Source organism: Schistocerca cancellata, chromosome 4, assembly GCF_023864275.1.
Source record: "Schistocerca cancellata isolate TAMUIC-IGC-003103 chromosome 4, iqSchCanc2.1, whole genome shotgun sequence".
NCBI lineage: Eukaryota > Metazoa > Arthropoda > Insecta > Orthoptera > Acrididae > Schistocerca > Schistocerca cancellata.
This window is the reverse complement of record NC_064629.1, coordinates 44,666,962-44,692,698: the sequence shown is the minus strand read 5'-3', so window position 1 is coordinate 44,692,698 and position 25,737 is coordinate 44,666,962. Positions and strand designations below refer to the sequence as shown.

General features: G+C 39.7%; 1 protein-coding gene across 5 annotated transcripts in view; it reads right to left on the bottom strand.

Annotated features, from left to right (window-relative positions):
* Window positions 1-25,737, bottom strand: part of LOC126183319 (sarcolemmal membrane-associated protein-like) — a 285,047-nt gene that overhangs the window by 136,389 nt on the left and 122,921 nt on the right. For 3 of the 5 annotated variants that reach the window (XR_007536720.1, XM_049925175.1, XM_049925177.1), the window contains exons 7-9: window positions 7,593-7,760; window positions 3,833-3,975; window positions 886-1,033 (exon numbers count right to left, since the gene is read on the bottom strand). Coding sequence is in view for 4 of the 5 variants with exons in the window: in XM_049925175.1 (XP_049781132.1) it covers window positions 886-1,033; window positions 3,833-3,975; window positions 7,593-7,760 (459 nt within the window). In the remaining variant the exon portion in view is untranslated. The remainder of the gene's footprint in view (window positions 1-885; window positions 1,034-3,832; window positions 3,976-7,592; window positions 7,761-25,737) is intronic. The other 2 variants (XM_049925176.1, XM_049925178.1) reach the window with 1 other exon arrangement.

Genomic DNA, 25,737 nt, shown 5'->3' with positions numbered 1-25,737 from the left:
AATATGAGAGAAATTATAAAAAATAGGGGATTTTTGAACAGTTGTCATTAGGATGAACACAGAGTACAATTGTAAATTCTAAACAAGCACATTCAGTCAATGTTACTGTGTTAGAAAGACACACACACACACACACACACACACACACACACACACACACCACCTAGTTTTATTTAAATACTACTGTCACCATCAGACTCATACAATCGTAAGTACTAAGAATGAAATTAATAGTTAATATTGTCAAGCTGAGGAAGGTGTAAGTAGACGAATGACGAACACTAACTTCACTTAACGAAGGTTTATTCAGCTCTTGCACTTACAAGAGCGCGGAGTGAACTGCCTCCGGCCAGAACATGTACGGTACATAAACAGAACATTTCGGTACAATGATTCTGTGTCGTCGATAACGTGCGGTATCACAAGTTCCAATACCCGGCATCTCCACCAGCATAATGTCACGTAGAGGAAGATGTAAGCACACGAATGATGGAGACTATCTTCACTTCACTTAACAAAGGTTTATTCAGCACTTGCACATACAAGAGCACGGAACGAACTGCTGCTGGCCATAACACATATGGTATATATACAGCTATAGAACATTCCAGTACAATGATTCTTGCAATTTGTGGATACTTCTAGAACGTCCTCTAACCGAATATATAAATTGAAATTTTACAATTCAGGGGAGTTTTGAACTCACGACCGTCCAAGCAACAGTCTAGAATCATAACCACTACACTATGGCGACTGTGCTACTCCACTTCTACTGTGACAATATCATTACAATACAGCAATTAATAACAATATTCATTATTCACAAACAATCTCTCATATGTACTTTGTAGACTGCATTAAATTACAGCATAATGTGATGCGCACCTGTACACATACCTGCAACTTGGATGCCAAGTCTTCGACCTTCTGAAGTTGAGTAGTGTATTTGTGAGCTAGCTCCTGAAGTTCCTGTTGGCTCCTTTCTCGCATATCCTTCAAGTGGTCAACTTCATCTTCAGTGTTACTCAGAGTTCTATGTAATCATGGTAAGAAAACATTTTATACACACATTAAATAAAACAAATACAGGCATCTCTAGTTGACCTGCAGTTGCACAAAAATGTGTACAAAGTTTCTGGGCTTAAGATAATGTGTGAAAAAATAAACGTAAGGCACAACAGGCAGATCAGGTGCTATATGTACATTACTTTACATCAGAATTAAACATCACCTTGATGAAGCGAAAAAGTAAATCTCTACAAATATCTGGAAAAAAGGAAGTTAGAAAATAAAACAACCTGTGATGAACTGGACGAAATGGCAGAAACCAGTGGCATGATCTGCACAAAGCTAGAGAAACAGACTGTGTGTGTGTGTGTGTGTGTGTGTGTGTGTGTGTGTGTGTGTGTGTGTGTGTGTGTGTGCGGGGGGGGGGGGGGGGGGGGGAGATGAGCAGGAGACAGATGAGCCCATGTATGCCCACTGCCTGATGAAAAGTATTGTTTAAACTGAAGTGTTTACTTGTGTTTACTTGTCTTAAACTTGTATGAACTCTTCACTGTAAGTTAGTTTGAGGACCTATGGTATGACAGAAACTTCCTGGCAGATTAAAACCACGTGCAGGACTGAGACTCAAACTCAGGACCTTTGCCTTTTGTGGGCAAGAGCTCTACTGACTGAGCTACCCAAGCACGGCTCACCATCTGGTCTCACATTTCACCAACTGTACCATGGAAAAATTTTCATTTACAGAAAAGAACTGTTATTTAACATCAGATATGACTAAAATTTGCTCTTCATATATCATGGAAGATAAATTACAACCCAACACATCCCGTGTCTGAGTAAATCCATTACGTGGTCTCCATCATATACACTTTTCAGCAATCTTATTATACAGGGTGGCCCACTTAATTGTTTCAGTGTAAGTATCTCTAGAACACCTATAGATATTTAAAAACAACTTTCTACTATGAGACATTCTAAATTGTAAGCAACTATTGTTTTCAACACAAAATTATGTTTTAAGTGGGCACCCTGTATTATTTATTACACAATTAATAATATGAAACATTACAACAAGAATGGCATTGGTTGCAACACAATACATCAATTACATCTCGAAAAATTGCAAAGTGAAGTTGGTTCTTGAGATAAATGAAACTTGTCGCTATTTCACATCACGATATGCTAGCGTGAACCCCACATTGCTCATAATCATAACGTGATTGACGTACTACAATGCAACAAACACTATACCTACTGCTATTTACACTTTTATTAAGAGGACTGGAAACAATATACATGTACAGTCACACTTGGTGAAAAATTAAGGAAAGGGTTTACTCATTCATGCTTTATTGATCTTTACTGCACTACTAGAATGGTAGTAACGGTAACAAAAAACTGAATATCACTGGCCAGAGTAAACATAGTTGATGGTTGACCAAGGATGTAACAGAGGAGTAAATGGTTGCTGTACATAGTTGTGTGACTGGGCATCTGTATTGTTTCCAGCTCACTTAATAACAGTATAAATAGCAATAAGGAAAGCGACTGTTGCATTCACAATTTTATCTAGCGATGCACAACAGTGGCAAGTTTCATTTATTTCAAGTGTCAACTACGCTTTGCAATTTCTCAGGATGTAATTGATGCATTGTGATGCAACCAACACCATTCTTTTTGGATTTCCATGTTACTGATTGAGTGAGAAATAGTATTGGATGTCCACTTTATTTTTCTTTAAGTTGGCACTGAAAATAATATTTGCTTACGTTTTAGAGTGCCTCATAGTATTTACTTTCATGAGCCCCTGCCTTACATTCATACATGAGAAGATTGTTTTACAATATTTGTAGTTGTTCCAGAGATATTTGTGCAGAAATGTTTAAGTGGTCCATGCTGTACATCACTGCTGTGTTGGACAAAGCACACTCCTACAATCATGGCGAATGGAGTGGTTCAGAATGTTATGACTTAGAAGATATCCACCCTAGTACTGGTCATTAGTATGACATTGAGTACACGATGGGCAAAACAACAATATCAGTACATTTGACCAAATCTGACAATGTGCAACCCATGGGACTTTACCTCCGAAGTCAAGCAGCATCGACTTGACATGTGCCAATACGCCAAGGATGTACTACAAGTACCTAAATTTGTGGACTCCCACACCTCTTGAATTAACAGCTGTTGGCAATAATGTGTTGATGAAAAGGTTTCCTTTCTGCTTATCTGCAGCACCATGCAGGTATTCTGTACGTTTAGCAAGGCAATGCACATTATTCCAAAATTTTCAGAACAGTTTGAGGAACAAGAGATGGACATAATGGTGCTTGTGTGGCCCACCAGGTCATACACATTCTCCAGTGTGATACTCCAAATGAACACTGCTGAAATGTGATACCTCTTTCATTTCCTGCTTTCTCACATGTTACCTCTTTTAAAATGGCATCCTGATGAGGCTTTTCACATGTAGTAACCTCAGCTCCTAATTAGGCTTCAATTTCACAATCCCGGAACCCATATATTGCAGTTATTAGAGTATGTATGCCTGACAAATATGTTCTTTAACTATTGCAGTTTTTTCTTTATGTAACTTTTATATGTGGTCAGTTGGCATCTGATGCAAATGACGACAGTGTACATGTGTATTCAGTAGATGATGATGTCTGAAAGTGTAGCAGTGCTGTCAATCTTGTTTATGTGCTGATATACTATGGAACACCTCAACTATATGGTGAGCTGTTATCTTCACTTCTTCCATTATTTAAATAGTTATAAACTAATAAAAAGCAACAAAAATGGAGGAGGATATACCACTCACCTTTCCAGATCAGCTAACTTAGTAATTGCATCTAATTTCTCCTGAAGAATCCTTCGTAACGATTCTTTGGCTGTACCAAGGTACTGACTTTTATCTTCTTGCAGTTTTCGTAGCTCTTCTCGAAGTTTATCTTCTCCGTAATTCTGAAAATTTACAGAAAAAGAAATGTTATAGTTTTCGGCAACGAAATGTGGCACTGCTATAAGAAAAAATAATTATTTCTTATTTATTATGAATTATCTGCCAATGTCAGAGAATCACTTAAAAATATGTAATTATTAGTAGTATGTGCCCTTTTGTAATTATTCGAAACCATGTCTAGTAGATGGCCATACATTTCTCTTAAATTTATCCAGTAGTTTTTTAAGAAATGGCAATGACAGTAATGGTTCCAGTTTAGACTTTATCTGCAACTTTAGTGCTAGTGGTCACTATAAGTCAAAGACCTTTTGATCCCTCAACTGTATGAAAATTGCAAAGACTGCAAAAGAAGGCAATGATAGCTGCTGTCTTTGAAAGATGAGACAAGTCTTTTCCTGGAGCCATTTTAGGAAGATATTTACATATATACAAATCAATGACCAAAGTAAAAAGCCCACCCAATAACAACAATGTTTTATACTTTTTGTGTTTATGTAGCCAGTGAGACATTTAAATTACACAGTGTCAATTATTGTCATTACCTTCACACATTAAGCTGTGGAGGGATTGAAAGCAATGGAGGCAAGCTGTTTATACCCTCAGATTCTTTATGGATATGCCCTGAAATATCTTGAATGCTTTACATGAAAAGAGAGAGAGAGAGAGAGAGAGAGAGAGAGAGAGAGAGAGAGAAGTAAAACCAAACCACTTCCATCTGTGTATTCTGGAGTACTCTGAAACTAAACAGCTTGATGACTGTAAGAAGCTTGCAGCACTGTATTGATATCCTTGTCTGATGCTTATGTTTCACTGAGTGTGGGGGGAGGGGGAATTTAAATGTATGACATGGCAGTACTGTGCAAACCACTGTTAAGTGCAGGGCAGAGGATACATCCCACTGCACTAGTTATTAGGGTGTTTTCCTGTTCCATTTTTATTTTTCCACTGCACCAGTTAGAAAATTTTTTCCCTCTGTTCCACTCCTTTTTCTTATTCTGAAATATCATGATGTAGAGAAGCAACTGGAGGAGTTGAAAACAAATGTCACTGAAAGAATGATTGTTTTAATGCTTCCTTGCATCTTTTAAGTAATCTGATCTTGTCCTCAGGATCCCTGTGGAGTGATATGCAGGTGTGTCTAGTATATTCCTTGTGTCATAATTTAAAACTGGTTCCTGAAACTTTGTAAGTACGCTTTCCTCAGATAGTTTTCTTTTATCTTCAAGAATCTGCCAAGTTTCTTCAGCATCTCTGTTACACACTCCCATGGGTCAAACAAGCCTATGATCATTCACGATGCCCTTCTCTGTCTGTCCTATTTGGTAAGGGCCCAACGCACTTGAGAAATATTCTAGGATGGGTCGGATGAGTATGTATATAGCTTCTGAGTTGGTACTGAGCCCCTCTTCAAAATATTCTGCCCACCTCCACAATACTTTTTGTTCATCTGATCATCTTAACATTTCTATTTCTACATGTATTTTCAGACAATGGAAATGCCAGGTAGGAATATCTACAATGTTTCTACAGTTTTTGGGATCACTCACTTTTTCTGTAGTTCAATTAGTTTTATGGATTACAGCTAATTTCTCTCTCACTACGGCTTGTACAACACAGTGGTCTGAATCACTGTTTGGATCCCTGCAGCTCCGTACATTAATGACTATCAAAACACACTCTGCTTTTACTAACACAAGGCCTATTTCATTAACTTACTCCACTTATACTTTATTTCCATATGTATTCTTCTGTGTGGAAAACAGGTACCTTTGATGAGCAAATTATTTCTAACAGAGAACTGACACAAGATAGCTCCATTCTCATTATTGTCTTCATGTAAAGTGTATCTCCCTGATACTCCTCCTCACTTTCATTTCACCCAACTTGTACATTAAAGTCTCTTAAAACTAGCAATAGGTTATAGTTTTGTACTTAACTGCATGTTATTTCAAGGTCTTCATAAAAATTCCTTTATTCCTTCTTCTGCTTCCTCTTTTGGTGTGTATGCTGTTGTTATTGTTGCACTCCTGAATTTCTCTTTCATTCTCAGTCTGCCGAGACTTTCAATTATAGGTGCAAATTCCAAAAGACTTCTCCTAGTATCTCTTGTGTTGTTATAAATCCTGTTCCAGATTGACCTGGCCTTCTTTCTGGCCCAAAGTAAAGAATACTGAATCTTAGCTACCTGCTACCTGTCCTTGCTTTTTTCCATCTCACTTCGTGTAGTGCGACAATATTGTATTTCAACTTCATGACATCTTCAACTATTTCTCTCATTTTTTTCCAAGTTTCAACATTATTTGCATATCCCAAGTTACTACTGCCAAATCTTTTATACTTTCCAAGTCATGTTTCGTATGTCCCATCCATTATCTGAGGCTCTTGTGGGGGTTCTGTAATATGATTTTTTACAGTGTACCCAACCACATACTGGAGGATTTGGATTTCTTTAGGTTTTCTCCCCTTGTAAGTTTGGCTTCTTTAGGCCTTTTCAGTCCTCCTTGCTCTATGATATGTGATACTGTCTGGCTCCTCTACTAACACCACCAACAAGTTTGAAAATAGTAACCATTTCATCTTTGTAAACCTTTTTTTAAATGTTGGTTTTCTTGTACAATAACCACCACATTCTTGAAAATTTGTAATTCATGCACAATCATAGCAAGTGTCACAAAGAAATTTTTCAAAGTTCCTGCACACCTCTTAAAACCCACATCTGACATCACATCATATGGAGATAATATTTCATAGTAAACTAAAAGGTTTATTTAACATGGACCTCTGTGCTCTGAAAAAGACTGCTTTATAACCCTTTATTGGGAAAGTGTCACTATTCCACTGAAGCATGCATGAAATGAAAATTGCGCATTTATATGTACATTAAATTATGTGACATATGTGTAAAATAATGCAACACTTCACATTATTATTTTTTCAAGTAATTTGTTTCATTTTAATTGTGGTGTATATTCTGTATATGAAATAGATACATGAAAATTGTAAATTATGAGAAATAAATATCTTTTCAGATTAAACTATGGGCACAAACTTATGATTCGAGTTGCAAAAGCTATGATCTTTTGAAAAATCCAGTATTCCTCTATCTTCTGTGCTAAAGATATTGATTGCAACTTAATAAAGTTATCTTAAACTAACACTAATTTTCTTTTTTAATTTCAATGGCCATATTTTCCATCTAGCATGATATCTCCCCTTTTTATATATTCATTCACATTTTTATCCTACTTGCCAGTTGTTTTATTACAATTTACTTCCTACAACTGCAATCCAAACCAATCAAAACTGAAGTTCTCTGCTTCCAATCAAACAGATTTGCATTTTTTGTCACCCTACTAGTTTCTTCTTCTCACTGTTCTCCTGTTGCAATGTTTCTCAGAGGAGAAGGTTCTGATGAAGTTAAAGAATTATTACTACCAATTCATAATACTATCAGCATCATTGTTTATCCTAGATATAATTACAGTCAGCTACTGCAGTTCATTACTTAGTATCTACTTCTAGTTGGCTTTGCAAACATTATTACTGGAAATTTACAGTACTGTGAGCTCTCTTTGAGGAAGAAAATTCTTCAGCCACATGGATTTGTAATAAAGTCTACCTTTGAGTATACAAGCAACTGACTCTCCAGTATTTCCACACGTGAGAGTAACCTGTCTTCATCAATCAATGCTCTCCAGCTTCTGTCTGATGCTTGTCGCGTTGTCTCCATGAGCCTCTGCATAGTGGCAAGTTTGTTTTCAAGCAACTGTTCACGTTGCAAAGCATCCTGCAAATCAAAATAGAACAAAATATTGTGATATTTTCATCATTATGGTGTTCCAGGTGAATGAAGGTTTCCTTATCAATTCCACTAACTACAACTCGGATTCTTATGTCAATAGTATTTCTTAGTCACTAATACTTGTGCTACTGATGGAGAAAATGTGAGATCTCTAGTGCTCACTCTGTATTCACTTATGCCCCGTGTGTTGCAGGTTGCGTACTTTACAGCAAAGATTATGGAACTGGCTGAATGTTCAAATCATAGCAACAGCATCTGGATACCAGCAACTGTGAGGCACGAAAGCTATAAAAGTTTTAATAATACACTTGTAAGGGCTCACTATTAACCATTCAGGCTTCATTTAAAATGGAAGACCAATTTTATCAACCCTTTTTTCCCTAAAATTTCTCATATTCATTTTCTGCAACATGAAATGATAACCTCATGTTTTAGAATGAAGATAAAAGCCACAAAATTACCTCTGATGACAAATAAAGACTCAAGCCATTACAGAGAGTGCTCTGAAGTTTATCTCTCTTGGCGTAATGGTTGGACGAGTGGAGTGCTAATCTGAATGCGCAGAGTTTGAAGCTACAAGTTTACATTCTTTTTATTGTCTGTACTAATTCACTAGAATGAAAAGACAGCAAAATTTCGCGCCATAATTACACAAATTATGAAATTGTGTACGAGAGTAGAAATAGCTCGCCTTAGTGCATGTTGGCTTCATATTAATTCAAATATTTTCTTCAAATAGCTAAAGTTCCCTTATGTCAGAGAAAGTATCCAACCACAAAAGCAATTTTTGGAGTGTTATTCTGAAATGATAGAGCCAAAAATGAATTCACTGTAAGAAATATTACAAATTTATACAAGTATACCTAATAGTTTATACACACCCCTAAGTGTTATGGTAGTATACTACGATCAACAGCAAATGAGAAAGGATGTTGTGCATACTTTTACACCTATAAACAACCATTGAAGTTCTCATGAATGGGCAGTTTTATGGTATTAGTAACATAATGTTAATTGCTCACTTCCTTGTCAGGAAATATTAACTGTACCACACAAAGTTTGTTATCGACTTCTACAACTAAATTATGCTCACAATTCAAACCTTCACAGAGGCATTTGAACTCCGATCTTCACATATCAAGTAATGAGGTAAGTGCAATTAAAGAGTTTTGAGTATGGTATAGTTTGTTAAATACAAACCAAACATCATGTTACAAGAATGAAAACATTAAAAATCATGATTCAGTGTCACTGGTCTAGTTGAGCAAAACTTTGTATTCCAATGCACCATTACATATCTGCATATTTCTTGTCACATGTGCCACACCATTATTTCACTTTCCAATCCCATGATTAAAATGTTTGCACAGGATACCAGGCACAGAGCAGTGGGGAAAGTTGGGAGGGGCCTTTGAACAATTACGGGACAGTAACTGTCAGTAACAAACAAACATAGAAAAATGAACACACCACTGCATTTCATTACTCATATCCTGGGTTGGACTCTATACTATTATTTAAACTAGTTGTCACTTGACAGGCAACGGGCTGCAGGATTCCTGCCACCAATAAACCAATGGCAGCTGGCACTGTCAGCTGCCATTGCGTTGTCACTTCGTTCTGCTGAGCTGATTAAGGCATTGTGCCAGGCAGTCCTCAGCGAGCCGTTGTAGACATGCAGGTGAGAGATTTGAGTGACTTGTAGCTTCGCGTGTTTACGATGTCTGATGAAAGCAGTCACAACAGAGGGAGGCCGAGGCTGCACACTCCTCGGAAACCTCCAAAAAGTGGCGGACATGGCGTCGTTATACGCAGTCAGGCGCGTGAATACGCGTGTTCCTTAAGGGAGTATTTTGAGAGAGAGAGAGAGAGGGATGCAGGAAGGCCTCTCGTTCCTTTGGATAAGGTGGTGGAGTGAACTGCAGGTGCTCTTCAAGATAGCGAATGATCAGGAATAAGAATCTGCAAGGAGAAATTCATGAAAGAAGGCTCCAGTGAATCATCTAAATTGGAGACACCTGGGAAAAAGAGGCGACTAAAGAAGAGGGTCACAAAACTTGACTCTTTTCAGGAAGATGCCATTTGTCGTCAAAAATACGCATTTTATTCGAGGAAGGAGTATCCAACACTCAAAAAACTACATGCTACCCTCACAGCGGCTGACCTGTTTCAAGGTAGTAAATCGTCTTTGTTACGAGTCATGTAAATGTTAGTATTCTGCTATAAATCCATCTCTGGCCAAAAGTTACTAATGGAATGCCAAGATATTGCAGTCTGGCGATGCCGCTTTCTTAGAGAATTAGTGGGGACAAATTTTGATGATATCGTTTGGCTTGATGAAACATGGGTGAATGCAGGACACAGTTTAAAAAAATGCTGGACAGACGGTACCATCAGCGGTAGTATGGCAGCTCCGATGGGCAGAGGAAAAAGGATAATTGTAGCACATGCCGGAAATTCAAAATGTTTCATTCCAAATTGTCTGCTGCTATTCAGTTCAAATAAGACCTCCAACTACCACAAAGAGATAAACCACAATACTTTAGTGAAATGGTTTGAAGACTGTGAGCTCCAGAACTTAACAAAAAAAATTTCATTGTTATGGATAATGCTCCTTATCACTCAGTAATACAAGATAAAGCACCCACAAAGGCAACGAGGAAAAACGACATTGTTAGCTGGTTACAGAAACATAAGGTACAGTTCGACAGTAATTTGACAAGGGCAGAATTATTAGAACTTGTATTGTAACACAAGCCAAAGAACCTGATTTACATTGTGGATGAAGTAGCAAAAAAAATATGGGCATAAAGTGCTCACATTGCCTCCTTAACATTGCCATTTCAACGCAATAGAGCTGATTTGGGCTCAGCTTCAACGGCATAAATGGCAGAAAATACGAAATTCACATTAACGGAAGTGGAATGCCTTTTGAAAGAGGCAGTTGAAATTGTGACATCGGAAGACTGGCAGAAGGTAGTGCATCACGTGGAAGGAGTGATACATGACACGTGGAACAATGAAGGTTTCTTACAACAAAGTGTCAAAGACTTGATTATATCTGTCATACGAGCAGCGACACGGATAGTTCCACTGACACTGAATTAAACGATGTTTTCGCACTGCCTGATTAGTGTGTAGCGTACTTACTGCCATTAAATATTGTGTTTGTGAATTTATTTCAATTAATTCTTATTCTTGTTGTGAGACTAAGAAATACTGTTTGGCCAGCTCTCGTCATCTCCTTACGGTAAGTTAGACTGAATTTTAATTCTATTTCATTTTGTATTTACACCAAGATGTTATTCAATGTGTGTAATAGTTTTCAAGATTTGCAATCTAAAGAAGAAAACTTTTCCGGGTGCGAAAATTTCTCACACTTCAATAGTTAATGTAACAATGGGCCTAATTAAAATTAAGGAAAGATATTTGATATGCTTAAAGATACCACCGAGACCAATACTGTACATAAATTTCAAAATATTTACATAATATTTATAGGAGATAGAGATTTTAAATGTCATACTTGTTTGGAGTTCAGTACTGATAGGGTTGCTTAAAAACGCTGTTTTCAGAAATTTATGTACAGGAAACGTAATGCACTACAAAAACTTTTAAGGATTCTTTGCCGAATGCATTATTTTAGTAATGAATGGAAAAAAAAATATTTTTCTGTGACACCCATAGTTTTTCAGTAATTATGTGATAAGTTAGAAACTGTTTGCAAAATTGAGAATTCAAATGGTTTCAAACAAATTAACGTAACTCTTGTCCTAATTAAAATTAAGAATAGATATTCGACACATTGAGAGACATTGTAGAGATATACATCATATGTGGGTTTGAAATTTTTTACTTACTTTTTGTAGAAGATACAGGCTTTAGAACTATTTTCTATCGCCGGGGGTAGCGATGCGCTGAGGCGGCTGCCTCCAACCAGTGCTTGACGTGACAACGCCGCAACTTCACAGCGCAAAAGTCAAGTGACAACTACTTTAAACCAGACTTTAATTATTTACCTCCAGTTAATTGTATTACACTTGTGGTGCTGCTTGTGGATGGCTGACCATAAGTAGTGTGTTGTCAAAGAGGTTTATGACTTACATCAGATGTAGCATATTGATCTGATATTTATTTACCTCTCATCATGCTGATGATGTTGAAGATGTTTAAAGCAGTTTTCTCCCCCCCCCCCCCCCAAAAAAATCACATGGCCTGTCCTCCAATGTGAGCCTAGCTGCAGCTGCACAAGGTTCAGGAAACATCTGTAGTATGCAGATAACATGACTTGCCATACATGTGCATCACATATCTGGCACATTTATGAGCTTTCAGGTATCCTGGATCTACACAACAGCAATTACGTGACAGTAATGTCTGTGGAATAAATATCCACCTGTGTGCTGGCTGGGACCTTAGAATGTTAGGGGTTCATTGCCAGACTTGAGCACTAGTCGTAATACATGCCTGGACTTCAGGACAAACCAACAACAGCCTGATATATATATCTGTGTGTGTGTGTGTGTGTGTGTGTGTGTGTGTGTGTGTGTGTGTGTGCGCGCTGCAGATATTTCCAATACATGATTCTTTTTAGTGTTGTTTAGTAATTCAGTGTTAGGCACACACGTTACAATGGTTCATATGCTCAAAATTAGCATTTGAAAATTAGGCCAAACAACCTTTCACTGTGTTTTATCATCATCATCATCATCATAATCATCATCATATGACTCACTGAGTACACAAAAAGATAACACAGACCCTGCACAAAAATCACTATGCCTTGGAATAGTTTCAAACCAGTAATCTACATCTTACCATTTTAGTTCTATTTGCAACAGGAGGTCAGCCAAACATACTTTTTATTTACACATGTATGTCGTAAATAAACAGGCCACAGACACATACCTGTTATAGAAGCTTACTGCTGGTATTTAACAACTTTAGAGTGCAGCTATCAAGCATTTGATGAATTCAAGCAAGTTTCTTACAAACTAGTTCACAAAAATTTTTATTCAGGAATACACACAGAGACGAGCACAAACACAAGACAAAATCTTCAATTTCACAAGCAGGATCTCTGAGAAAGCATCTTAATGTCCTGGTCCACTCAGACTCCAATAGCTGGAGAGCCACAATGGCTTAAGGGCAGACAAAGCAGCAAGAATCTTTGAACAGGTCTTCCTTAGGCTGACACAGCTACTGTTCCTTTTGACGGAAATATGTTTACTTTTTCCTCACACACCAGTATAAGAACAGCAAGCAGAAATCACATTGTGGACAGTCAGATGCCATTGCTCACTGAGACCATTTAATACGAGAGTGTCGTCACTCTGATTGAAGAAGGCAGGCTGGAGATGCTGGCAGGAGTTATGATATGATATGATATGATATCTACTACTGCAAAGAGTTGTTGGAGGAATTATGTTGAAAGAGGCATTACCAACAGAGTTCCTGCCTCAATCAGGAAGAGACTTGGTGCACACCAGAAGGACAGAGAGCTTGTGCGTAAGAGCCAACAGTTTCTCCCCTAAACACAAAGCAGTTACAGTGAGAGACCAACTTTCTTGGCTATAATGTCACAGCTCACTGAAGTCTGAGGGAAACTGGGCTCCACACACAACAAAGATCTGTTGTGAAACATAAACTTAGAGAGGAAAATGTTTTATATCAGTTGGAATTTGTAGAGCTATACCTGAAAGAGGTGTGGGAAAACAATTTTCACTGACTGGCAGGTGATGGTCAGAGAGTGATTTAATGGTCACAAGGTACAAGACATTGTGAAGAATATGTAGCAACTACAACGAGAGGCTTTCTGCTGGAGTTTAATTTCTGTGAGAGAAGCAGAAGTGCTTAGATGAGTGAGTTTTCCTATTAATTACCTTTTTAATTGAAATAACATTCTTTTAAAACATTCTTTTTAAATATTACACTTCTATATCATTTGCTCTCTGCCTACACACTTAAAAAGCAATAAATTTATTAGGGTCTTCTGTGGAGACTATTTTTGTTATTTCAAATTCACCTCTTTCTTGCCCTCTATTACTACTTCCTTCATCCTCCCAAAAACTTGTAAAAGATTTATTTCTGAAGTTTATTCATCTTAAATTTCCCCTCCAACTCCTTTCTCTTAGGCTAATAAGCTACAGGCTACGAGCTGAGATTCATAGGCAAGCTGGATACGTCCATTTGTATACAGTCGTTAACAATAAGAATCCAATTTTGTTGCTGTCCTGAATTTGATGGGACAATTTTCCTTGACATCAAGAAAACTTTTCTGTTAAATACAGTAAGAGTTACTTGAGCTTTGATCAGAATACAGCACATTGTAGAGTAGTACTTTTAGGGGCACAGAAGGCTACACTAGCATAGAGGCCCATGGGTGTGGCAAGATGACAAAGAAACTGTAGAAACAACAGTGATCAGAGAAAATGGATGAACCTTAAAAATTTCAGGAACTGCTGGGAACTCATGGAATCTATGAGGCGGCTGTTGTCCCTAGTCAGAGATAGAAGAAGTGGTCTTGGCAGTCAAATAAATGCAGATTTACTTGGGTATTATATGACTGTATCAATACTGACATTTGGGATCCATAGAGATTGATCAAGCTCATTTTGGGTATGGAAGAAGAAGCTGGTGTAGCTATAGTGTGTTTAAAATGAGCTGCAACTTTTGACAATTATCTCACTGGATGGGATGTGACTGTTGCCCAGGTAACACCAATGGCAAGCCGGGTTTCTCAACCACACCACCAGCTGTTCGGTTGTTAAAGCACCCCTGTTGCCACACCATGCACAAATAGTACAGTGTGGTGTCACACATTAAATGCACCTATGTTCATTAGCTCTCATTGTAAAGTATTTTCTGGGGTTTGGCATAGACTGTAATCTGCAAGTATTGAGAATAAATGTTTTCTGTTGACATTGCATTAATAACAACATTGTAACAAGTCTGATAAATATGGTCATCCAACAACATGTTTACTGGCTGTGAAGATAATGTTCTGCTGCTAAATATTCTTTCCAATTCCATAACAGTAATGGGCAATGTGCCACACCACTCCATTGTGACGTATAAAGCTCCAACAATGCAGTGAAGAAAGTGGGTATTTTATTCTGGGGACAAAGAAATGTTCCATTGGTTTAGGTTGAAACTAGCATGTAAAAAGCGGAGTTAATGGGACTTTTAGTGCTTTACAAGGCAGAAACTAAACTACCAGGTTGACGAACTGGCTAAAGCACATAGTTTAATCAGGTTTCCTCTGTATCAAGCCTACGTGGAAAATAATGTCGCTAAAAACAACAAGAAATTTACACTCAGTGATGTTGAACTACAGACAAAGGAAGCCATTGCAAATGTTAAACTACAGAAAAAATGGACGATTTATTCAAGAGAAAGAGCTTCACAAATTGAGCAAGTCTATTACAATTTGATCCACCTCTGGACCTTATGCAAGCAGTTATTTGGCTTGGCATGGATTGATAAGGTTGTTGGATGTCCTTTGCTTGTTATCTGCAGTATCCTTACAGTACAGCTTAATGTCAACTATATTCTACACCCCATTTTGTTGCCCTCCATGGCAAGCCATCCTGTGCTTACATTTCAGCAACACAATGCCTGCCCACACAAGCCCTACCTTGCCCAGCCAGGTTGCCAGATCTCTCTCCAACTGAGAATGTTTAGTACACTGTGGGCAAGGCCCTCCAACCATCTTGGGATTTTGATAATCTAACGCGTTAATTAGACACAATTGGGCACAATACCCTCTCAGCAGGACATCCAACAACTATATCAATCAATGTTAAGTTGAATAACTGCTTCCATAATGGTTGGAAGCAGCCCGACACATTACTGGCTTGCTCAATTTGTGAAGCTCTTTATCTTGAATACAGCATCCATTTTTTCTGAAACTGTAATCATATATTAGCGGTATATGTATGTCACACATACCAATTTCTGTCTCATTCAGATAATTCCATCATGATGTGTTTTTCTTGTCTTAGAGTGTATTTTGTGAGACAGCAATAGAGATAAAGTAAATATAAAGCACATGTGGAGTAGTTGTACCAATTCATTTCAAGTCAGGATATTATAGAAATGTATAAAAGTGAAAGTATTTACATCTTCCAAAGAGACAACACTGTTGCAAATAAGCAGTTATTGTGAGGCTGTATGTCATTTGTGTGCTTAAGCAATACACTAAGAACAATTATATGCACAAAGTCATTTTAATCGCTCTAGCTCCTCTGAAATAACTATATATTTAAAAATTGGAAATTCTACAGTAGAAAAAAAAGTATAAGGTAGGATACAAAGCATCAGACTGCCAATAAGGTACAATCACAGACTGATACAAGAAATTAACACAGATGATGCATTGCATATATGTCTTACATCTAAATTTCTGTACAATTATTCATTCTGCACATTCCACACTGATGAAATACTAGAACTTCATAATGCACTTATAAGAAATGTTGTATGGATTAAAGCTGACCAAGCCCTGCAAAAACTTGAGTGGCAACAGTTAAGCTGAGGGACTAAAACTAGGTTGACTGACACTCTTCATAAGGAATGGTATACATTTCTGGATTCTGAACTATTTGTAACTTTCAACTACTACTACTACTACTGCTGCTGCTGCTGCTGCTGCTGCTAAACCACCTAAGAAGAAACTGCTCACAAACTTCACTGCCCAGCCAAAATAGGGAAGCACCCAGAAGTGGAGGAGGAAATGAGATGAAATTTTACAGGTTAACTGATTACAAAATCAAGTCAAATTTGCAATGACTTTAGCAGTATGAGACCACTTATTAATATGAATTTTGTCCCTTTCGGCCTGTACGCATGCCCTGACTCGATTGGGAAGGGTATCATAAAACTGCTGTATCCTCTCTTGAGGCAAACTGGCCCAAACTGTTCTAACTGGTCCTTGATACTGTGGCTACTGGCACTGGGGTGGAGTTGACAGCTGAGCTGGTCCCACAAGGGCATGGTCAAAAGTAATACCTCCAAATATTTTCTGTAAAAATTCTTAAAGCTTTTAAAATAAAGCTTTATTAATGTTCTATACCTTTATTCTTCACTTCCATACATTTATTTTCCAACATAGTCACCCCAGCAATGAAGACATTTCTAAGAACAAGATACCACTTTGTTGATACTGTGGAATATGTGACTTCATTGAAGGAGCCACAAGCTCACCACTGCTTGCACTGCTTCATCACTATCAAAGTGAAGTCCTTAAGATGTTCCTTTAGTTTTGGAAACAGATGAAAATCAGCTGGGGCCAAGTCGAGACACTATGCAGGATGGCAGATGACCACGAACTCAAAGCATCAGATTGTTGCATATGCCACAGCACTAGTGTGCGGTTTGGCATTGTCACGCTGAATGAGACAGTGGTCCACGAGTGGACAAACTATGAATTCGACACACTACTACAGCACGCTGTTTCTCATGCACCGATGTAATTACATTACACATTGCCATGTTACATGCCACAATTCAGAGCCCTCTAGTGGCAGAGGGCAGCAATTACATACAATGTTAATAATGTCTGCTCTATTTAAAAGGCTTTAAGAGTTTTAACACAAAAAATTTGGAGGCATTACTTGTCAGCACTCCCTCCCACGTGTGTTCTATTGGAGACAATACTATGGCACAAGACATAACACAAAGGTGCTGGATGTCCTTGATGTACCATTGTGCTGTCTTTCTTCTCAATAACTACCAACTGTACCACAAGCCATAACCAAAGGCTCCCCACACCATGACACCAGGAGTAACACCAATGTGCCTCTGAGATTCATTGGAAGAATTGGACTTTGCTCCAGGTTGCAGCCATACTTGCCAACAATGGTTATCTGCAGTAATGGAGAATTGGAATTCATCACTGAATACAACGCAACACTAATCAGCAGCCGGGCACGTTTTCCAGTCACAGCACCACTCCAAATGTGTCCATTTGTGTTGTGGCATTAATATCATACTACACATTGCACAATAATTCACTAGTTCAGGAACTGCCAGTCTCCAACTAATGGTGTGGGATGGCTCAAATGGCTCTAAGCACTATGGGACTTAACATTACTTGTTCTTGTATAGCAGCCGCAGATGTGAAGGGATAACGATGTGCTTCATGCACAGTACAGTGATCTTCCCTCGTGGTGGTCAGACACGGTGAACCGGAGGCTTGATTACGAGTATGCATGCCCTCTCATTCCTGTGCAACATTGTGTCACTGTCACATTCAAATGCCCCACAAATTTGGATATAGTAAGATTCAGCCAGCTGGTCAATGAAGACCCACAATGAGGCCCCTTTCAAACAGTCATGTGCTCATAATGCTGCCTCAAATGACTATGCAGCATCTCAGTGTCCTTCAATGTGTTCACTCAACATCTGAAATTATACATGCTACCGTGCCTGGTAACAACATTGAATTCAAACAACACTAATGCACTCTGGTGGTCATTCTACCTTTGGCATATGGCTGGTGCCTTAGGATCCAGCCACACACTACACAACAGAGTGCTGTGGGTTGCCATCCCATCAAGACACCAGCAAATTAACTGTGGCTCGTCTTGCATGTGACAGCCACTGCAGTTAGGAGGGCGCCACATCCACTGGATATAGAACACACTAGCTTGTGTCTGCAAGTCATGTGACTCCAGACAACTTCCCAGTATTCCTCTGCTGGATGGCCTTTATAGGACACAGCACAGTAGCCGCTGGTTAGTGCGAATTCTAGTCCCGACCTCGACATCTTGACCTGGCATCAGAAGTGCCCCCAGTCTATGCTACAGTGGTGACGAGGATAAACTTTTCGTGACTCTTGTCTCTGTAATTTTGTTCCCAGTGTCTTATGCTCAACCAGGTGCTGCCTCCTTTTCGTTTGTGTGGCACCACATGCCGTTTTCATGGTTCGGTTTCACATTTGAATGAAGCTGTTCCTGTTTCCTTTGGCTTGCATTTGACTGTGTGCACGTTTGCACCTCACACTGTGATTTTATATCTTATTCTCACTTTTTTTGCCTTGTCGCTGTCTCGTACTAGCTCAGCTTCATTTATTAGCTCTGACTTTTTCCGATTGCACCGTTTTGCCGTGCCTGTCCGCTTCTTTACTTCCTGTCGACGTTAGACCCCCTCTCGTGTTTTTGTCGTTGGCCTTGCGCGCCTGTTTACAGTGGCTCCTTACACACCAGAACTTTTGCTTCTGCAGTATTCCCAGTCATTGGGTCCACAGTTCCTCCATTTGACCCAAGATACCACTTGTTTCCTTGCACCTCCTGTTCTCCAACACTGGAAGTTTTGTCACAAGGCCCAGATGTGCCTGGTCACACCACCTTCAAACGCCTGGTTGTCCTTTCTCAATGATGGCCCTGCACATCTCATTCTTCCAGGTCACTTTTCATGCCATCTGCCTCCCCGTCTGCCTGGTAGCTGTCCTCCACCAGCTGCACCCAATGCTAATTACCACTTCTGCCAGGAGCCTGGCTCAATGCCCTGAGCTGCTCCTAACACCTGCAGTGAGGCATCCGACAAACTCCCATAGCATTTCGCTATCAGCGTTGCATCTGGACCCAGTTGTTGCGGCTTCCTCTTCAGCTGCTACTGCCTGTCTGGCACCAGCAGGCTCCACCGGGTCCCACAGGTGCCGAGGGGGCCAAACACGTAGCAGCAGCTGGAGAAGACACTGTGGCAGCCGGGTCCAGACGTGAGACTGCAAGAGGTTTGAGACCTGTCTCCTATCAAATGCCATCCTCCCAGCCAGCCCGCATCAGTGTAAACGGCACACACTGCAGCCTCTGCACCAGGTCCCTGCCACGCCATTCCGGCAGCACCTGTGCTCATCAGAGCCCTCAGTGCCACCTAAGGTTATAGCATCACCACCCTGCCCGCACAGTGCTCACCACCGTCAGCCTGTCCCTGGTGTTTCCTGTGCTATTGGCTTCAGTCTTCTGCATGCCACCACCTTCTCGGTCTTGTGGTGGCACCTCTCCATCCTCTCTCCCCCCTGCTGCTGACATTCTGGCCATATCCTCAGGGCCCTAATTCCTTCCCCAGACTACTACTCTTCCGAGTGTGACTCACATGTCTTTTGCACCACATTTCTTCTCCAACAATGATAACAACAGAAGTGGGACCCCTGTAGCTCTGATACAAATTAAATGCTGTTATCGAAACCTTTTCTAATATTAACAGACTTCAGTAAGCTAAAAGGCTCTCTGCACTTCATATTATACGCAAATATACGATTATACTAAAGGACACACCCACAATTGAATGGCTATCATCTCAGAAGAGCATCCTGTAACTACTGGAGCAATTTTACCAATCTGTGTATTACTGAGACAATAGTACAATCTTCCTGCAAAGGTCACACAAAGCAAATTCAAAGCGAGTCCACAACAAGAAACCTGTTTGTGTTCAAGATGAATCATGTAATGGTAAGAAGTTATTGCAAATGTGTGGAGTTATTTGCATAAATCTTAAGAGACTGAACCTGAATCAATATATTCTCATCAAATATCAGCACTATACAAGAAAGAATGCTTGAAATTAAAATGGTATTTCCAAACAAAATGCATATGTTACAGTCCCTTGATATATTTAATGTGAATAGAAAGATGAAGGTGAGCTTCAGAGCCGTGCAGATCAATGTGTAAGAAAGTTACCAGCGTGTTACGATGGAGGACCAATCTTAAGTACTTGTTGTCCAAGTCTGGCACAAATTATCATTTATCAAAACATGTTAATACTGGAGTTAAGCACTCCTGAGTGTCACTTTACTAATATAATAATTTCATCCCCACTGTCTTCATTTTGTGTAAGCAAAATTAATTCATGTAACAGCTCGCCTGAGAAAAATGTATTAAACCAGTGGTTTGTGAATAGATTACCATGACAGAGGAGAGAGGGATATTTTAGGACTGTTTCTACGTTTCACCTTTGAAATTTGAAGAAATATTAGTAATAATGAAGCTGATAATTTCATAGATGAGGCTCTATTATTACGGACCACTGGTTCTCAATGTGGGCATTACAATGCAATACACAGAACAGGTGCTAAATTACCGTATTTACTCGAATCTAAGCCGCACTTTTTTTCCACTTTTAGTAATCCAAGAAACCGCCTGCGGCTTAAAATCGAGTGCAGAGTAAGCGGAAGTTCTGAAAAATGTTGGTAGGTGGCGCCACAAGTAACTTCTGCCGTCGAATATATGTAGCGCTACACAGGCATGCTTGTGCAGACTCAAAGATAAATATTGGCGCCAAAACCTCTGTGCCAATAAATAAATTAAAAGAAAAGGTAGAAGAATGTAAACATTATGCCATGTATTCTTTTGTATTTGCTGCTATCTCATTTAAATCCTGTCTGCCTAATAAACTAGGAAACTAGGGTGAGACACCAACAAGCGCGGAAGAATATGTATCATGTCATTATTATATTCGTATTATTCTTATGCTGGATAGTGATACAGTCAGAAATGAAGCACGGCAACTGACTAGATTTTTAAATCTAAGATGCCTCTAATTTCTATGCAGAATGTTATGTACTAAACAGGCGTCTGCAAGGATTTTCAAATGGAGAAAAATTTTCGCTTAACTCTCATTCAGAACATCTATCATATGCAGTCTATTATTTGGTTCTTGTTGATCATTATCAAAGAAAGCAGCAGTGTAAGTAATAACAGATAACAGTCTCTTGTCATTCTTTTGCTTGTGTGACAATTCCTCTCTTCTTTTTATTGTAAGCCACGGTAGCGCGCACAAAAGCAAGCCATGCCTCGAGCGGCGACAGGTCGTAATCACTCTTTAACAGAATGCGACAAACAATGCATGACAGTACAATAATGCATTTTCAGCTTAGAGTGACGTAAACATCTATAACAAAGAGAATGGCACTGATCTGATTAAAGCAAAATAAGCGATCGATTCAAACCAGACAAAACATTTGAAAAAGGAAGGGTACCCTTATAAATACGGACTGAGCACCTGACACATACCAATGGCTATTTGATAAAGCTTAAATGTTGAGCTTACGACTCGAACCAAACTACTGTAGCTGTATCTTTATCCATTCAACCTAAATTGTGTCTCATGTTACAATGGACCAACTTCGATTCAATTTGGAGGTGCGGTCTAAAACTTTGCTCTCCCCCTTGAATTTCGAGTCGCAAATTTCAGGTGCGGCTTAGATTCAGGAAAATTTTTTTCCCTTGCTTTCGAGTCTCATTTTTCAGGCACGGCTTAGATTCGAGTGTGGCTTAGATTCGAGTAAATACGGTACTCTTGAATGACTGTGTGTAAGACTCATCTCTTTCACATTCTACTGACATCATATTGCAGCGGCAAATCGAGTTTAAAAGCACAGAAATAAAGAGTGGCATAACCGTAAGTAAATACTCAATTCATGAAAACATTGCAAAAGCGGAAACAATGCACAAGTAGTGGGCGTAGGAAAGTTGTGATAGTGATGACAACCACGGGTCTAATATTCAATACAGATGCACTAGCTTACCTGGACAACAATTCTTACAGGGACATTTGGATAGTGATATACTCTGGTATGAGGAGTTTTTTTTTTAATCTAAATGATTGGCTAGACATAATATTTGGGCAAATGAAAAGCAAGTTTATATTACACTTAATGACACAGTGATACAGCAGTGACGTGTTGCAGAGTGTTTCACTGTTTTACAGCTTCAAAACTGTGTTCTGGAAGCCTACTTCATCCAGCCAATCATCTAAGCATTGCCTCTTGGCATGAACAATTCAGGACACTGTGACGAGCTTCTACCTTTCCAATGAACATTTGGTTCCCATCAGCAGTGGCATTAAGATGAGGTAATGTTTCTTGTTCTTTGCTTTTATCTCCTCCTTCTCTTTATTATTATTCACTCTCACTATTTTTCCTTCTCAGTTTTCTCATCTGTTATTTGTTATTATCTATTGTTTATTTAATTTCTGTTTTGTAGTGAATTTATGTTCTATTCTACATGACTACACTTCTGTTTAAACTGTTCACAGGCATGGCATTTATCTATTCTTTCCTCAATATCATTTCATTATCTCCCATGACTTTAATCTTAAATTGTATTGGTAACATTGTAATGGGCACAACAGATTATGAGCCACTTACACTATTTTGGGGAGATTTCTATGCATTTGTTGGTTTAAAATCAACAAATACCTCAAGTACTTGGGATTACGTTCCACCACCTGATGTCACAAAACAGTCACCTAGTAACTTGAAGAAATCCAAGAGCCACTAGGAAACAAGCACACTGTTCTTCTAAATTGGTCAGCTTGTCTTGTATACATGCAATGGTAGGACTCTGGTGTAGGTTGTTAAGAAGCAACCGAGCATTCTAAGAAGCCTTTTCGAGTTGGCAGTTAATTGAGGTTGAATTCCCTGAAATAAGCAAACTTCTCAAAGAATGGAAAAGCAGTTGGAGGCAGGCTGTTGTAATCATGCCGATAATGGGACAAGTAAGGCTATGGCCAAACGAGCACATTTTACATGTGAGTAAGGGACGAATTCATGCCAACATTATAAACCACTGCTTGTTGGATGGGGCTGGCTGGGCACATGACACCTTTTCGCACATTGCATGCCCGCATACTTTTGAGTTCACATGGCACAAACACACTCAGGTGCATTTTATGGGCGTGTTTTTCCCTCTGGGCACTGCCCACATGTGCAGGAAGCGTGTTGCGTTTTTATGGTCTGTCAGGGGAAAGTTGCCTTCCATGAACAATGGCGGTACTGGATGACTACGAATCTGTTACCCGTGTAGCAAGTGCAGCAAGCAATTGGTTATTTACCTAAATTCTATTCAATTTTTTTATTATTTATATTACATTACTGGCCATTAAAATTGCTACACCACGAAGATGACATGCTACAGACGCGAAATTTAACAAACAGGAAGAAGATGTTGTGATATGCAAATGATTAGCTTTTCAGAGCATTCACACAAGGTTGGCACCGGTGGTGACACCTACAACGTGCTGACATGAGGAAAGTTTCCAACTGGTTTCTCATAAACAAACAGCAGTTGACCAGCGTTGCCTGGCGAAACGTTGTTGTGATGCCTCGTGTAAGCAGGAGAAATGCTTACCATCACATTTCCAACTTTGATAAAGGTCGTTTTGTAGCCTATCGCGATTTCAGTTTATTGTATCGCGACACTGCTTCTCGCGTTGGTCGAGATCCAATGACTGTTAGCAGAATATGGAATCAGTGGGTTCTGGAGGGTAATACGGAACACTGAGCTGGATCCGAACTGCCTCGTATCACTAACAGTCGAGGTGATTGGCATCTTATCTGCATGGCTGTAACTGATCGTGCAGCCATGTCTCGATCCCTGAGTCAACAGATGGGGACGTTTGCAAGACAACAACCATCTGCTCGAACAGTTCGACGATGTTTGCAGCAGCGTGGACTATCAGCTTCGAGACCATGGCTGCAGTTACCCTTGATGCGGCATCACAGACAGGAGTGCCTGCGATGGTGTACTCAATGACGAACCTGCGTGCACGAATCGCAAAACATCATTTTTTTGGATGAATCCAGGTTATGTTTACAGCATCATGATGGTTGCATCAGTGTTTGGCGACCTCGCGGTGAACGCACATTGGAAGCGTGTATTCGTCATCGCCATACTGGCGTATCACCCGGCGTGATGGTATGGGATGCCATTGGTTACACGTCTCCATCTCCTCTTGTTCGCAATTGGTGAGAGATCTGGAGAATGTACCGCTTTGAACAGTGGACATTACATTTCAGTTGTGTTATGACCCATCGCTCTACCCTTCATTCGATCCCTGCGAAACCCTACATTTCAGCAGGACAATACACGACCGCATGTTGCAGGTCCTGTACGGGCCTTTCTGGATACAGAAAATGTTCGACTGCTGCCCTGGCCGGCACATTCTCCAGATCTCTCACCAATTGAAAACGCCTAGTCAATGGTGGCCGAGCAACTGGCTCGTCACAATACGCCAGTCACTACTCTTTATGAACTGTGGTATCGTGTTGAAGCTGCGTGGGTAGCTGTACCTCTACACACTATCCAAGCTCTGTTTGACTCAATGCCCAGGCGTATCAAGGCCGTTATTACGGCCTGAGGTGGTTGTTCTGGGTACTGATTTCTCAGGATCTATGCACCCAAATTGCGTGAAAATGTAATCACATGTCAGTTCTAGCATAATTTATTTGTCCAATGAATACCCGTTTATCATCTGCATTTCTTTTTGGTGTAGCAATTTTAATGGCCGATAGTGTAGTTGCTAATTCCTGTATTTTGTATTGTGTAATGGGCGTCGCCACTAATATGACAAGTGGAATAGTCTGTATAATTTTGTGGAACATGCTGTATGCAGGTGTTCCTTGTCATAGCTGGGTAGAGGGGTTGGGGATTTGGCAGCTCTCTTTTCAGTTTGTAGACTGTCATTTCAGCTGTCTTCTTGTGCAGTCTGATGTGCAAAAATGGATCATCTGGATAGCGAACTAATTATTATGGAAGTGCAGAAACACCAATGTCTGTATGACACATGGGATGAAGAGTATACATACAAAAAGAGTCGTCGAGCACAGTTACTGTATTAACACGATTCACGTTGTTCGTCACACTTCACATAGTGTAGACTGGGAACTGTGCTAGGCATGCCCGATGTAAAACTGCCTGGGCACGGCCCGCACTGCCTGAGGTGGTGGTGTTCCGCCGGCAGAGGGCGTGGCCGAATTCTTGCATGCCCTCTGGTGGATGGGACTTTACTTGCGGCAACTACTGTCCATGACACGCCGTGCTGATGTGCGCCTCCCACGATCTTTCTGGTGGCTACTGCAGTTACAGCAGTCGTTTTGGCAGAAAAATGGGATGGGTTGGATGACAGGCAGAAATCTGATCTTTGTGAGTACTGACAGTAAATATTTTATTAGTATCTATAA